This window comes from Mytilus californianus, unplaced genomic scaffold, assembly GCF_021869535.1.
Source record: "Mytilus californianus isolate M0D057914Y unplaced genomic scaffold, xbMytCali1.0.p SCAF_3, whole genome shotgun sequence".
In the NCBI taxonomy this organism is placed as follows: domain Eukaryota; kingdom Metazoa; phylum Mollusca; class Bivalvia; order Mytilida; family Mytilidae; genus Mytilus; species Mytilus californianus.
The window spans coordinates 131587768-131603839 of NW_026262679.1; the positions used below are offsets into that span (position 1 = coordinate 131587768).

The 16072-nt window shown below is 32.8% G+C and overlaps 1 protein-coding gene across 1 annotated transcript in view; it reads right to left on the bottom strand.

The window, feature by feature from the left end:
* Positions 1 to 4479: 4479 nt before the first annotated feature.
* Positions 4480 to 16072, bottom strand: part of LOC127733774 (FK506-binding protein 5-like) — a 30488-nt gene continuing 18895 nt past the window's right edge. The window contains exons 2-14 of the mRNA XM_052243087.1: positions 10839 to 10876; positions 10074 to 10248; positions 9574 to 9822; positions 8726 to 8815; positions 8078 to 8326; positions 7160 to 7195; positions 6951 to 7067; positions 6797 to 6832; positions 6467 to 6526; positions 6291 to 6347; positions 5721 to 5810; positions 5099 to 5279; positions 4480 to 4739 (exon numbers count right to left, since the gene is read on the bottom strand). Coding sequence (XP_052099047.1) covers positions 4691 to 4739; positions 5099 to 5279; positions 5721 to 5810; positions 6291 to 6347; positions 6467 to 6526; positions 6797 to 6832; positions 6951 to 7067; positions 7160 to 7195; positions 8078 to 8326; positions 8726 to 8815; positions 9574 to 9822; positions 10074 to 10248; positions 10839 to 10874 — 1425 coding nt within the window. The 5' untranslated portion in view covers positions 10875 to 10876 and the 3' untranslated portion in view covers positions 4480 to 4690. The remainder of the gene's footprint in view (positions 4740 to 5098; positions 5280 to 5720; positions 5811 to 6290; positions 6348 to 6466; positions 6527 to 6796; positions 6833 to 6950; positions 7068 to 7159; positions 7196 to 8077; positions 8327 to 8725; positions 8816 to 9573; positions 9823 to 10073; positions 10249 to 10838; positions 10877 to 16072) is intronic.

Consider the following 16072-nt stretch of genomic DNA (forward strand, 5'->3'; position numbering starts at 1 on the left):
GATAGTTTCTTACAATTAACTGTTCCGAAAAGCTAAAAAGGCGATCTTAAGGACGGGACCTTATTAAAATCAATGAAGTATACAACCGCACTTTCCGACCTCACTGAAGAAGCGTTTGTGTGAGAGTGAAGCCCAACCCCGACATAAACTCCAACTCTGAAACTACAAAAGATAAAAACTTGCGGTCTGCACCATAGGCTTGCTCGTCAAAATGTACTGCCCCTAACGGAGTCTATTTTTTTAATTTCAAGCCGATCGGAGCATAGAATCATACTGAGATTTTGAAAAGATCGACTTTGAAAAGTACCAAAAACCCTAACCTGAACCCCCACCCCTCCCAAACTGTGATTTGTGAGAGGTTCGTGAAAAAACTTAATACGAAAATCCAATCGGTTAACCCCTAGACTTACCCGTTTTAAGATAAAGTAAGGCCTTCAAAATAACGATTTTAGCGAATTTGGGGTTTGGGTTATGGTTACGGTTTTTGTTTGAGTTAGGGTTAGGGTTAGGGTTAGTGTTTGGGTAAGGTCTATAGACAAATTTGGGGTATAGAAATAGACGGAATAATATATTATGGTTGTGATATGGCTGGTGTATATATAGAGGTAAGGGCTAGGCAGAACTTCTTTTTTCCCCAAAAAATTGCTAAGTACAGCGTGCCTTTGACTCCAATGTTTAAACAGATGTAGAATGGATTCGAATAGAGATAGTTTCTTACAGTTAACTGTTCCGAAAAGCTAAAAAGGCGATCTAGAGGACGGGACCTTATTAAAATCACTGAAGTTTACAGCCGTACTTTCCGACCTCACTGAAGAAGCGTTTGTGTGAGAGTGAAGCCTAACCCGGACATTAACTCCAATTCCGAAACTACAAAAGATAAAGACATGCGGTCCAAAAATACTGCCCCTTTGAGTCGATTTTTTAATTTCAAGCCGATCGGAGCATAGGATCATACTGAGATTTTGAAAAGATCGACTTTGAAAAGTACCAAAAACCCTAACCTGACCCCCCATCCCTCCCAAACTGTGATTTGTGAGAATGTCGTGATAAAACTTAATACGAAAATCCAATCAGTTACCCCCTAGACTTACCCGTTCAGAGATAAAGTAAGGCCTTCAAAATAACGATTTTAACGAATTTGGGGTTTAAGGTTAAGGTTTTTGTTTGGGTTAGGGTTAGGGTTAGGGTTAGTGTTTGGGTTAGGTCTATAGAGAATTTTGAGATATAGCCATAGATGGAATGATATATTTTGGTTGTGATATGGCTGGTGTATATATAGGGGTTAGGGTTAGGCAGAACTTTTTTTTCCCCCAAAAAATTGCTAAGTACAGTGTGCCTTTGACTTCAATGTTCAAACAGGTGTAGAATGAATTCGAATAGAGATAGTTTCTTACAGTTAACTGTTCCGAAAAGCTAAAAAGGCGATCTAGAGGACGGGACCTTATTAAAATCACTGAAGTGTACAGCCGCACTTTCAGACCTCACTGAAGAAGCGTTTGTATGATATTGAAGCCTATCCCTGACAATAACCCCAACTCCGAAACTGCAAAAGATAAAGACATGCGGTCTTCACCATAGGCTTGCTAGTCCAAAAATACTGCTCCTTTGGTGTCGATTTTTTAATTTCAAGTGTATGTATTTATGTATGTATGTATGTATGTATGTATGTATGTATGTATGTATGTATGTATGTATGTATGTATGTATGTATGTAGGTATGTATGTATGTATTGGAAAATCATGAAATTGCAGCTAATTTCATAAAGCTTGTTTTGAAATTAAATTAAATTTGGGAACTCTAGTTACTGAAACTTTATGATTCCCGCCAAAAAAGCAATTTAGCCTAAAAGACTTTAATGATATATATCTAAAAAGCTTCAGATGACCAGATTCTAACTAGTAATTAAGAATTACAATCGAACAATTGATGACTTTGAAGAAAAAAACTGACTACATGTAACGAACCTTTATTAAATATTATTTTAGTAACAACCTTATGACAGTCAATCAGATGGAAGATCGAAAAAAAATTACACAATTTTTGCAAAAAAAAAAAAGAAAAAAATATAAGTTTATTGCAAGAGCACAATCTCTGAGTTCTTGTTACAATTTGGAGTTTAAATGTGCAATTCAACTGCAATTGTGCATTGAAATAACTAAACAGCTGGTAAACTTTTAAAATATATTTCTTTTGACATATGTTCCGTCTATTTAGTACAATTTTGCAATTAAAAGGTCCGAAGATATTGCGTCATAACTAAATAAGTATTAGTCTATAATGAAAATTGACTTGCATCATCACTATGTTTGTGCTGTTTGAGTATAATATATTGTCTCTAGTTGGAAATTTCCTGGGGATTTTCAGTTCAGGCTTGATATTATATCAGCCGACGAAAAATATCTTATACAATTTTACTAGAAAATTATGGAGGGAAAACATATAGAAAAAGTGAACGTTGCTCTTGAAATCAGACAAAGAGAAATACATGGATCCATTAAATTGTCAAGTGTTGAATGTTTTAGCTTAAACCGGGTTGTGAAAGTGCGTAGCTATGAAACATATAGAAAGAGAAGGAAAGAGGAGTTTAGAACATTGAAGGTCACGAATCGATTTGTGAAAGAGTTGGAAAGAACCGAGACCTACTGTGAAGGACCCCTCCTTGATGAGAAGGATACCTGTTATGTTTGTTGACTATACTGTAAATAAAATGCATTTGTAAATATTTCAAGGTCTGGGAGGAACCCAGACCAACCTTTCAAATATAAACAAAAGCTGTGTCCTATTGATTGCAACTGTACAATCCTTCTTAAATTTCTATCATGTTGAATCTGCTACATAAATACATGCATACATTTTTTCTGGTGTTTATTACTTCTCTTTTATATATTATGATAGATACCTAGAAATGGATCTCTTAAAACTGAGACAAAATCTAGTGATTTTTGAGAAGTTCGTGAAAAAATTTAATACGAAAATCCAATCGGTTACCCCCCTAGACTTATCCGTTCCAAGATAAAGTAAGGCCTGTCAAAATAACGATTTTGACAAATTTGGGGTTTGGGTTAGGGTTAAGGTTTGGGTTTTGGTTAGGGTTTTTTTTTAGGATAGGATTTGGGTTAGATTTATAGACAAATTTGGGGTATAGACATAGATGGAAGGATATAATATGGTTGTGATATGGCTGGTGTATGAATATATAGGGGTTAGAGTTATGGTTAGGCAGAACTTCTTTTTTTCGCAAAAAATTGCTAAGTACAGTGTGCCTTTGACTTCAATGTTCAAACAGGTGTAGAATGGATTCGAATAGAGATAGTTTCTTATATTTAACTGTTCCGAAAAGCTAAAAAGGCGATCTAGAGGACGGGACCTTATTGGTATCACTGAAGTGTACAGCCGCACTTTCCGAAAAGTATTGCACAATCTTCAAATTGACTTGTTTGTGCAGATGCATTGTTTCTTTCAATCTTCAAAATGAGTTGTTTCCGTAGTTTCGGGACGACTAATGCTTTCCGCACGATAACTTTTTTCCGACTAGACTATTACATACTGCTGTATTATGTTACTATATATGTTGAATAGCTTGTTATTGAATTGTCGGTTTGTTTGTTATGAAGATTAGTACTCTTATCATACTTTGTTCATACTGTATTGTTTTTATCAGCCCGACATGTTTTGATTATATTTGTCTTGATATTTTAATCAAAATCCAAGCAAGCCTGTATATATCTACTGTATATATCCCTTGACAAAGAACTTACGGGGTCAAAATATTAAGCCTTTACCATTTTACCTTTTGAGTGTTTACCATATTTGAGTTTTTTAATAATTTGCCTTTTATTGTGTGGTTATACTATGACTATTATTCGTATATTTGTAAATTGTTGTTATGTTTTGAAAAAAAAATAGAAATATTTCGAAGTGCATTCTTATATTATAAATAAAAGTGTGTGTTTTGAAATATAATATAGTAGAATGTGTAATTTATATATTCGTGTCTTTGTTTGTAACGCAATATTCTATGAGGAAGACCTTATCGGGTCGAAATATCAGGCTGTATCTATATGTTTACATTATAGTAAATACCTCCTCCTTCCTTTCTGTGATAGGGCTAACACAAAGGCAAAGGAGGAAGCTGTGCATTGACAGATGGATGGGGGATGATTTTACGTCAGAAAAAGCAAGAGAAAGAGTGTCAAACGTCATACATTGAAGAAGGAAGGTCCGCAGTATAAAAACGATAATAGGGAAACGGATATTGAAAAACCTTCCAGGGTTGTCAAGGTCGTTAAAAAAACCCTTTTTGGATATTAAATTGCAAGTAACTCTTACAGAACAGAAACACATTCAGGTTTTTTTAAGAGAATGTGTGGTTCGTTCGTCAATGTATTGTATCGTGTAGTAATCTACCCTTTGCAGATAAGGTAAAGTATATTTTAATGTGTTCTTGACCCGGTATTAATTGAGAACCAAAAAGCTAGTATATTTACATATAGGTAATTTTTTCAAACATAGATATTGGACTATATTTTGTCATCATCTGTTTTAAGGTAACACACATTGCCCTATTTTCCATTGTACAACACAAACAGTGCGGCATCGCAAAAAAAAGCAAAATAGTATGTACTACAAAATATTTTAACAAAACTGATTTATTTTCACTATGGTCTTGCCGGAGAGTAAAATCTTCGCTCAACATTTTGGACTTATCACACTTCTCCTCTCCTTCTTTTCCTCTGCCCTGAAAAAATAGATATAAATTGTTACAAATGTAGTACACATATAACAAATTGCATAACATTTATCAATAATGTAGTCAATTGAATTTAATGTTGAAAACAGGTAAAGATACAAATGAAGCAAAATAATATTGACACATATATTTCTATATTTTAGTATAAAACATACTTTTTCAAGTGTTTGACTTTTTCTTTCAGTTGTTTAACGGAAAATTGTTACACATGTAGTACACAATTACAATTCCATAACATTTATCAATAACGTATGTAATTGAATTAAATTTAAAAACTGTAAAAAAATAGAATTGAAGCAATTGTTTACTTTGACACATATACTTCTACATTTTAGCATAAAACATACCTTTTCAAGTTCTTCACTTTATCTTTCAGTTGCTGCACTGAAAATTCGTCCTCCATCCAAATGTACAAGTGCTCACCAGCCATTTTTAAGTTTCGCATTACAAAATCGGCTGACGACCAGGTTGGATTGCAATTGTTATTGTACTTTATAATGTATTTTGATTGTTCATCTGTGAAATGTCCTGAAATAAAAGTAAAATGGGAATCAAGATCATGTATGATAGCAACTGTACGCAAATCAAATTAATATATACAAAAATCACTTCCGCGACATAAAGTACCTGCGTTTTATTTTCAGCCTAGTTGTGTGTATTCGTATTGACATTTGATCGAGCCATGCTGATTATAAGGTGCACAATTTCCTCTGCTTTCAAAATTAATCTATTTAAATACGTCCTGATTTTCTTACTATAACTGGAAACTATTTGTAGATATATTTGTTTGGTCAATGAGTACATGTAGTAGTTTCAACTCCTATCTAAAATGAAGTAAAGGTTATGACCCGTGTATATTTTTTTTCATTCGTCTTTATTACGTCATGCCCGCTATCAAATTGAAACTTGTTATTTTAGTAGTATAGATGGATGTGGCATATGTTTTTTATTGGTATGTAACATACAAACCTTTAGGTTTAAAGTTTGACTTCAATGAACTGGTTTGAGATGGTGTTCTTCTTGGGGTAAACCATTTCTCGCCTTTAACAATCATAGTGTCTGACAAAAAATAATGATGATTCATTTACTGATTTTTTCTTATCTTATATTGCACTCACGTAAAAATCCGCTAACAATTGTGATCCTCGTGCGACATTTCCATTCATATTGGATCGTGTTTACAAACTTATTTGTTTCATTGTTCATTTTTGGTCGTATTTTAAAAAACTTTAAGGAACAAATAAATAACGGCTAGTTATATCAAGACCAACAATCCTGTACAGTTTTTCTTTTTTTCTGTCTTGAGATGGTTCTGTATGGCAATTCCAAGGCATTTTTTAACAGTACAATTGTTTTTAAATGTCTTAAATTAAACATGTTTTTTGCCACGATTCCTTCAACAAAATCATGTGTTATATGTTTAATCGAAGGTTTTGTAATTCTAAAGTCATCATTACCTTAATTTCCCTTTAGTAAACTTGAAAGTCTTTAGTAATAGTAACTATAAGTAGTTAACAGGGAAAATATAAGATTACAAACCTTCCTTTACAGATTTTTTCTTTTCTGTTTTACGAAGGCTGTGTTTGGTCTGCGGAACTAAAAAAAAATAATTTTGTTAATAATTTCATTTTTAAAATCATCATAAGATATTGACAGAATGAATAAATGAGTTGCTTACAGAATTTGTACAAAATGCTCTTGTTTGTTTTACTTACCAATTGGTTTGGATGTGTTGGACTGTTCCTTTTCTTGAAATTTCTGTAATTTGTGTGACTCTGTAAAGAAAATTTGGAAATTAGTTATCGGAAATCGTCATTTGCAAATGCAATGATCAATTATCAGTTTTACCCAATTTATTGCAGAAATAGTAATTTAGAATGTCTTAAATCAATAAATCATGAAAATGTTAAGCTGTACCATTTATCCACACGATTGCACTTTATCATGTGATTATGCACATTTCGGTTTTCTTAACTTTTACATTCTGACCATATAATCGTATATATATTGTTTGAAAATTTATAAGCTTTTAAAATTATACGTACTTTGCAGTTCTTCAAACACCTGTGTCAAGCTTTTTCCTGAAAAAAACCCAACAGAAAATGTTTTTTTTTTTTTTCTATATTGCTATCTACCCATCACATACAATTCAAAACGCAATGCATGCACGTAAACAGTAGATTAAAAATATATCCTTACTTTTTGGCTTCCCTTGGGCTGGGAGTATTGGCTCTGGTGGACTGTTCTGTTTTGGAGAAAAGGTATGCTTTGAAGAAGGTGTCACATTTATTGGTTCCACACACAGCATTTCAATCACTGTTGAAAGTAAAGTAGAATAGTTCAATAAAATATATATCTTGAAGGTAAAGGTGAAAAGTATAATAAGGAATTACATTTGATATACACACCTTTCTCCCGAACCTGTTCTTCAAAACATACTGTGTCTGAAAAAAGAACGAATGTTGACCAACTAATGAATTCGATTCGCTCGTGTATGTAACAACGTATTTGATTTTAACGAAACAAATCTATGTATAACTGAAAATTTATTACACCAGGGTTTTCGATATCACAAACTAGTCAAAACATTTACTCAATTTCATCATCGGTAATAGCCACATTTATTCTCAAAACAGTTGTTAGCATGTTACAGGTTGTGTTTTTCACATATGTTTAAGAATGGTATTCTACTAAACCCCTAAAAGGGGGGGATTGTACTTGATTGTCATATGTTGAAGACATAACCCTAACTCAAACCCTAACCCTCACCCTAATTTTTCAGTCATTTAACTTGAGATCTGAAGCTGGCGTATCAGTAACTGCTAGTATTCCTTTGTTAATTAGTGTATTATTTTGCTTAGTTTCTTCTTTTACCTATTCTGACATCCGACTCGAAATTCTTTTTAACTGAGTTTTTACTGTGCGTATTGCTATTTTCATTGGCTAGAGGTTGAGGAGGAGGGTTGAGATCTTACAAAACACGTTGACCCCGCCGCATATTTGCGCCTGTCCCAAGTTAGGAGTCTACGTTTTTTGCTAGTCTTGAATTTTTTTTTTTTAATTTGTTCATCTATATGTTTCGGAGTTTAATGTGACGCCCTTTTTCACTGAACTAGGACACATTTTTGTTTAATGGGCAAGCTTGCTTCCCAGTGCTGTATTTTCTCACTTTGGGGAAGTCCCATAGGTGGCCTTGGGCTGCTTTCTGCTCTTTGGTCGGGTTGTTGACTCTTTGACGTATACGCCGTTTCCATTCTAAATTTACTTGGAAATAACGATAGAGTTTAGCAATGAAAGGTAGATATATAAAATACTATCTATTTTACCTGATCCATCTGTCTGTTTCTGTTCTTTTTCTATTTCTACATCATCGGTATCAATCTTATCATCCTTAGCTTCCTCATCATGAACATCCCTATGATCACTGCTATCTTCGTCATCATCATCATCCTCACTGAGTTCGTGTTTAGTGTTTCCTTGGTAATGCATGTATTGACTATCTTCATCCTCATCTGATGTTGTGTCAGCCCTCTGTGTGCTGTCTTTTTGCCTGCTGCTCTCACCTTTAGTATTTGCTGTTTAAAAACATCAGCAATATTATCAAACACGAAAACAGCTTCGATATCAACAACATAAGCAATTAACAAATTATATTATTAATTTCTATAATAACAGTGAACTTCTGAGCAATAGCCTGTTGAGTTGTAGATTCTCTATACAACTTTATATCGACATTTTTATCACAGGTCTATTTCTCAGCGAAACGTTAAGAAAGTAATACAGTATATAGACAACATAAGGGCCTTGGATGGCATTATTTCTAATTAACTCCATTGTCCAATATTTGTAATATATAAAGTTGATTTCTTTGATTCGTCTTTTTTATGTCATGTCCGCTATCAAATTGAAACTTGTTATTTTAGTAGTATAGATGGATGTGGCATATGTTTTTTTTTCTTATGTAACATACATACCTTTAGGTTTAAGCTTTGACTTCGATGAACTGGGTTGAGATGGTGTTCTTCTTGGGGTAAACCATTTCTCGCCTTTAACAATCATAGTGTCTGACAAAAAATAATGATGATTTATTTACCTATTTTTTCTTACCATATATTGCACTCACGTAAAAATCCGCGAACGATTGTGATCCTTGTGCGACATTTCCATTCATATTGGATCGTGTTTACAAACTTATTTGTTTCATTGTTCATTTTTGGTCGTATTTTAAAAAAAACTCTAAGGAACAAATAAATAACGGCTAGTTATATCAAGACCAACACTCCTGTACAGTTTTTCTTTTTTTTCTGTCTTGAGATGGTTCTGTATGGCAATTCCAAGGCATTTTGTAACAGTACAATTGTTTTTAAATGTCTTAAATTAAACATGTTTTGCCACGATTCCTTCAACAAAATCATGTGTTATATGTTTTATCAAATGTTTTGTAATTCTAAAGTCATCATTACCTTAATTTCTCTTTAGTAAGCTTGAAAATCTGTAGTAATAGTAAGTATAAGTAGTTAATGGGGAAAATATGAGATTACAAACCTTCCTTTACAGATTTTTTTTTCTATATGTTTCGGAGTTTAATGTGACGCCCTTTTTCACTGAACTAGGACACATTTTTGTTTAATGGGACAGCTTGCCTCCTAGTGCTGTATTTTCTCGCATTGGGGAAGTCCACTAGTTGGCCTTGGGCTGTTACTGCTCTTTGGTCGGGTTGTTGACTCATTGACGCATACGCCGTTTCCATTCTCAATTTGCTTAGAAATAACGATAGAGTTTAGCAATGAAAGGTAGATAAATATAATACTATCTATTTTACCTGATCCATCTGTCTGTTTCTGTTCTTTTTCTATTTCTACATCATCGTTATCAATCCTATCATCCTTAGCTTCATCATCATGAACATCCCTATGATCACTGCTATCTTCGTCATCATCATCATCCTCACTGTGTTCGTGTTTAGTGTTTCCTTGGTAATGCATATATTGACTATCTTCATCCTCATCTGATGTTGTGTCAGCCCTCTGTGTGCTGTCTTTTTGCCCGCTGCTCTCACTTTTAGTATTTGCTGTTTAAAAACATAAGCAATATTATCAAACACAAAAACAGCTTTGATATCAACAACATAAGCAATTAACAAATTATATTATATTGTTAATTTCTAACAACAGTGAACTTCTGAGCAATAGCCTGTTGAGTTGTGGATTCTCTATACAACTTGATATCGACATTTTTATCACAGATCTATTTCCCAACAAAACGGTAAGAAATGAATACAGTTGTGACTGTGTTTAGCGATACAAAAAGACAAACATTTACCGTCTATAAGATCTGTAATCATTGCTCTCAATTCCATGTTCCCTTTCGTTACTTCTGCTTTCAATTCCATGTTCCCTTTCGTTACTTCTGCTTTCAATTTATCCGCCTTAAAGCTGTTAAACAATGCTTTCAGTTCTATGTTCCCATTTCTTATTTCCGCCTTTAATTCATCTGTCTGAAAGTAATAAAACTGTGTTTTATTTTGTTATTTCATCTTATTTTGATTTGAATGATATGTATATTGTACAAATGGTAATGTGCATTTCATAATTAAAATACAAAACTGGAAATAAAGTTGCATACCTACATTAAAAGATTAAAAAGTAAAATCACAAAAATACTGAACTCCGAGGAAAATTCAAAAAGGAAAGTCCCCAATCAAATTAATTTGTTTTTTAAGAAAAACTTTCAGCAGAACGGACAGACCCAAGTGTCAAGCAATACAGATTATAATTTAGTACAGAAAGTAGCCGAAGTGAACACATTACTGAATTAAATTTCTGTCCAATCATTATAGGTCAAATATTTCTAAAAAACACGCTAAGATCGATTATTTTGTTATATAATCAGTACCTATTTTTTTTATTTCTCCTTTCAGTTTATCTGCCTTTAAATGATCCAACTGTCTTATATTTTGTCATTTTATCTTATATTCTATTACCATGATTAAATTATAGTTTGCATTTGCGTCCACAATATCAAATGAGTACATACTACTGAATAACTCTTATCATTTTTACAGATTTATTCTCTCCTTCGACTTACCATTTGAGTCATTTGTATTTTCATCCAGTTATCCATTTCTGGAAAAAAAAACAAGGAATATAAGTGTAAAAAATAATGTCATAGATACGGTTATTTGAACATGAAGTATTTAATACATGTCATAGTTAAAATTCAACTGTAAAATTGGATTTGTAGTCCTGCTAATTATTGATAAAGAAAACATATGTATACAAGTCTACTAAATCTGATAGGCGGACAAACAGACAGGTATGATATTTGCAAATCATCTAATTTTGCTAGAGGTTTTGCTAATTGAAAGCTCCAAATCGTTTTGGCGAGAGAAAACAATAAGAGTCCAAATTCTGATTTTCTTAAGATCTTCTGCATATGCATTGTTACAGTGCATTTAGTAAATCACATGCGTTGAAAATGTCTTTAAGAAAGAAGGCAATGAATATTTGATGTTTGCATAGTCAACAACTATTTTTATAAAAAAAGAATACATTCCGCTTTTTCAATATAGGGTACAAAAATGTCTACATCACAATGAACACTTCTTTTATAGCATTTTGTTTTGTGTTTCCCAAAAGAAATAAAGCATTAATTCAAACATTCATTGTTTAAGTGTTCAATGACAACAATGGTAGTCATACAAGTAGTAAAACAGTAGTAGATCATTTTATTTTATACCACTAATTTTTAAGTATAAAGTACGCGTAAAGAAAACAAATACCGACCGTACGAGGGCTTGACAGCCAGTCAGTGTCGTACACTCATCTTCAACTGACAGTTGAAGCGATAATATTTACATAAGAAGGAATGTGTAGCAACAAGAGAAAGAAGGAACAATTTGTAATCAGATTCTTCATTTCTTAATTGTTCAATAAAATGGTAGTCATACGAGGAGTAAATATTAACTAACCTGATATTGTATAAGACTTCGTGCCGATTGTATATCTCCTTCGTGCTATAGTTTTAAACGATGGACCTTCCTCCTTCCATTTATGACGTTTTACATTATTTTTTTAAGAATATATAAATGAATTTCGACGAAATATACCATAAAGTATCACAGTACAGTTAATATTAGGTATATATTTTGCATATACTAGTATTTTCTTGTTTAAAATCGTTATGGAACCGCTGTAAATTTCTTTTATAGCAGAACGTTGGTGTTTTACAAAAAAAAAAAGAAAAAAAAAAGACATGTATTTAGATTCTTCATTTCTTAGATGTTCAATAAAATGGTAGTCACACGAGTAGTAAATATTAACTAACCTGATATTGTATAAGACTTCGTGCCGATTGTATATCCCTCTTCGTGCTATAGTTTTAAATGATAGACCTTCCTCCTTCCATTGATGACGTTTTACATTCTTCCTCCTTCCTTTTCTGACGTAAAGGGAAGGAAGAAGGAAGATGTCAAAGGTCAAAAGGAAGGAGGATGGTGTTTGGTAACAAGAGGAAGGATGAGGAAGAATCAAGGCATGCGGTAACAAGCGGAAGCTAAAATACACCTTCCTCCTTCCTTTTTCTTTTAAAACACACCTTCCTCCTTCCTTTTCCTATAACACACCTTCATCCTTCCTTTTTCTTTTAAAACACACCTTCCTCCTTCCTTTTTCCTTCTTCGTCTTGTTACCACATACCTTCCTCCTTCCTCTTATCACAACACATATTCCTCCTTCCGCTTCTCGCCGCAGACCTTCCGCCTTCCTCTTGGTGCGACACACCTTCATCCTTACTCTTGATAGAATACATTCCTCCTTCCTTCCTTCCCTTTACGTCAGAAAGGAAGGAGGAAGAATGTCAAACGTCATAAATGGAAGGAGGAAGGTCGATCATTTAAAACGATAGAAAGAAGGAGGAAGATCAATCGGTACGAAGTCTTATTGATATCAGGTCAGTAAATTTTTACTACTCTTATGACTACCATTGTTTTCATTGAACTCTTTAATAATAGATTATTTGAATTAATGTTTTATTACCTTTAAAAAATGCCTCACGACAAAACTGTTTTAAATTTGAAAATTTTACATATTTTACATAAAGCATTTTTTTGATCTGATATGCATCAACTTCCTGTTAGCCGATATTTTAAAATTCAACCACTGTATCCACAAGGAAAATTTTACATAAATATTTTCTTGGTTCCCTTGAAAACGAATGATTTTATATTTGGTTTGGTGTTTGGTGATTTTGAGTTGTAGGTCATGAAAGGAAATTCTTTGTCAATATTTTATTGACTTCTTTGTAAGGACATTGTTTACGAATTGCTTTAGAACAAATTATGCAGTGATGCACGTCCATACCCTGTTTTGGTATTGTTGTCACATGTTCTCAAAAATAAATACACTACCAGGAATTTACATAGCGTTTACATGTACTTTTAATGCCACTAAATATACAGTACTGGTAAAACATATCATCAATCAGTACATGTATTACCTATAGCTTTTCAGTACAAATAATTATGTGCATGTTTTCAGTAATGCTATAGTTTTAAACGATGGACCTTCCTCCTTCCATTTATGACGTTTTACATTATTTTTTTAAGAATATATAAATGAATTTCGACGAAATATACCATAAAGTATCACAGTACAGTTAATATTAGGTATATATTTTGCATATACTAGTATTTTCTTGTTTAAAATCGTTATGGAACCGCTGTAAATTTCTTTTATAGCAGAACGTTGGTGTTTTACAAAAAAAAAAAGAAAAAAAAAAGACATGTATTTAGATTCTTCATTTCTTAGATGTTCAATAAAATGGTAGTCACACGAATAGTAAATATTAACTAACCTGATATTGTATAAGACTTCGTGCCGATTGTATATCCCTCTTCGTGCTATAGTTTTAAACGATAGACCTTCCTCCTTCCATTGATGACGTTTTACATTCTTCCTCCTTCCTTTTCTGACGTAAAGGGAAGGAAGAAGGAAGATGTCAAAGGTCAAAAGGAAGGAGAATGGTGTTTGGTAACAAGAGGAAGGATGAGGAAGAATCAAGGCATGCGGTAACAAGCGGAAGCTAAAATACACCTTCCTCCTTCCTTTTTCTTTTAAAACACACCTTCCTCCTTCCTTTTCCTATAACACACCTTCATCCTTCCTTTTTCTTTTAAAACACACCTTCCTCCTTCCTTTTTCCTTCTTCGTCTTGTTACCACATACCTTCCTCCTTCCTCTTATCACAACACATATTCCTCCTTCCGCTTCTCGCCGCAGACCTTCCGCCTTCCTCTTGGTGCGACACACCTTCATCCTTACTCTTGATAGAATACATTCCTCCTTCCTTCCTTCCCTTTACGTCAAAAAGGAAGGAGGAAGAATGTCAAACGTCATAAATGGAAGGAGGAAGGTCGATCATTTAAAACGATAGAAAGAAGGAGGAAGATCAATCGGTACGAAGTCTTATTGATATCAGGTCAGTAAATTTTTACTACTCTTATGACTACCATTGTTTTCATTGAACTCTTTAATAATAGATTATTTGAATTAATGTTTTATTACCTTTAAAAAATGCCTCACGACAAAACTGTTTTAAATTTGAAAATTTTACATATTTTACATGAAGCATTTTTTTGATCTGATATGCATCAACTTCCTGTTAGCCGATATTTTAAAATTCAACCACTGTATCCACAAGGAAAATTTTACATAAATATTTTCTTGGTTCCCTTGAAAACGAATGATTTTATATTTGGTTTGGTGTTTGGTGATTTTGAGTTGTAGGTCATGAAAGGAAATTCTTTGTCAATATTTTATTGACTTCTTTGTAAGGACATTGTTTACGAATTGCTTTAGAACAAATTATGCAGTGATGCACGTCCATACCCTGTTTTGGTATTGTTGTCACATGTTCTCAAAAATAAATACACTACCAGGAATTTACATAGCGTTTACATGTACTTTTAATGCCACTTAATATACAGTACTGGTAAAACATATCATCAATCAGTACATGTATTACCTATAGCTTTTCAGTACAAATAATTATGTGCATATTTTCAGTAATGTTTGGAAAAAGTTGTTTTTCATTACTGAAAATTTCAGTCATTTTGCTATACTGAAAATTTCAGTCATTTCTAAATATTAGAAATTTCACTCATTTATCAATACTGAAATTGTTAGTCATTTTTCATTATTGAAAATTTCTCTCATGTTCAGTACTAACGTTTTTTATCATTTTTCAGTACTAAAATTGTTTTGTCATTTTTCAGTACTTCCATAAATTACTATCAAGAATAAGTCCAAAGTATGTAAAAAAGTGTAAAACACTTTATCGTGACGCTATCCGTAAATCTTGCGTCCGGAGGTGTAGATTATGATGACGAGAAGGACGCTGACAGAAGTTTGACAACTATAATTTTTGTTTTTGATTTTGACAAACATATTCCAGGACATATGAATCAATGAAATTAAACAGGCAAAGCACACAAATGTCATACAAGTGATAGGTTTAGCTAGCTATAAAACCAGGTTCAATCCACCATTTTCTACATAAGAAAATGCCTGTACCAAGTCAGGAATATGACAGTTGTTATCCATTCGTTTGATGTGTTTGTTTTTTTGATTTTGCCATTTGATTGGGGACTTTCCTTTTTGAATTTTCCTCGGAGTTCAGTATTTTTGTGATTTTACTTTTTATTTGTATATAACTTGATTTGACACACTTTGTATGTTAGACGCACAACATGTCAGTCTTGATTTGTTTTCCTTGTTTTAGCGATCAAATATCCTTTCAGTTGAAAACAAAAATACAGAGAAAGCCTACCGACATATATTTCCTCCTCCCGTTTAAAATAAACTTGCGTAGCTATCGTTTCTCAAATATTTTAGTGGAGCACATTCAAATGACTAATTCCAAGATAAAGTAAAGCCTTCAAAATAACGATTTTAACGAAATTGAATTTGGGTAAGGGTTAAGGTATGGGTGTTAAATATATGATTTTCTACTATCACGAATTAAGAAAATCATGATGCCTGTCTGTTTGACAGTGTTACATTTTAACTTTGATTTCTTCCATTCTTTGTGTGCATAATTTATTGAACTTTGTGACAATGAGGGTCTACATATTTTCCAACTTATTTCATTTCACATTTCATGTATATAGTTCCAAAGAGGCATCTTACATGCATGTTGTTATTCATGATTAAATGTAGTCTATTGATCTCTTTTTCTTTATTAGCATGCTTTAATATGAGAATGATTATAAGATTACAATTTTTTTGATCTAATTAGAAATAAAGTAGATTGACTTTATTCTT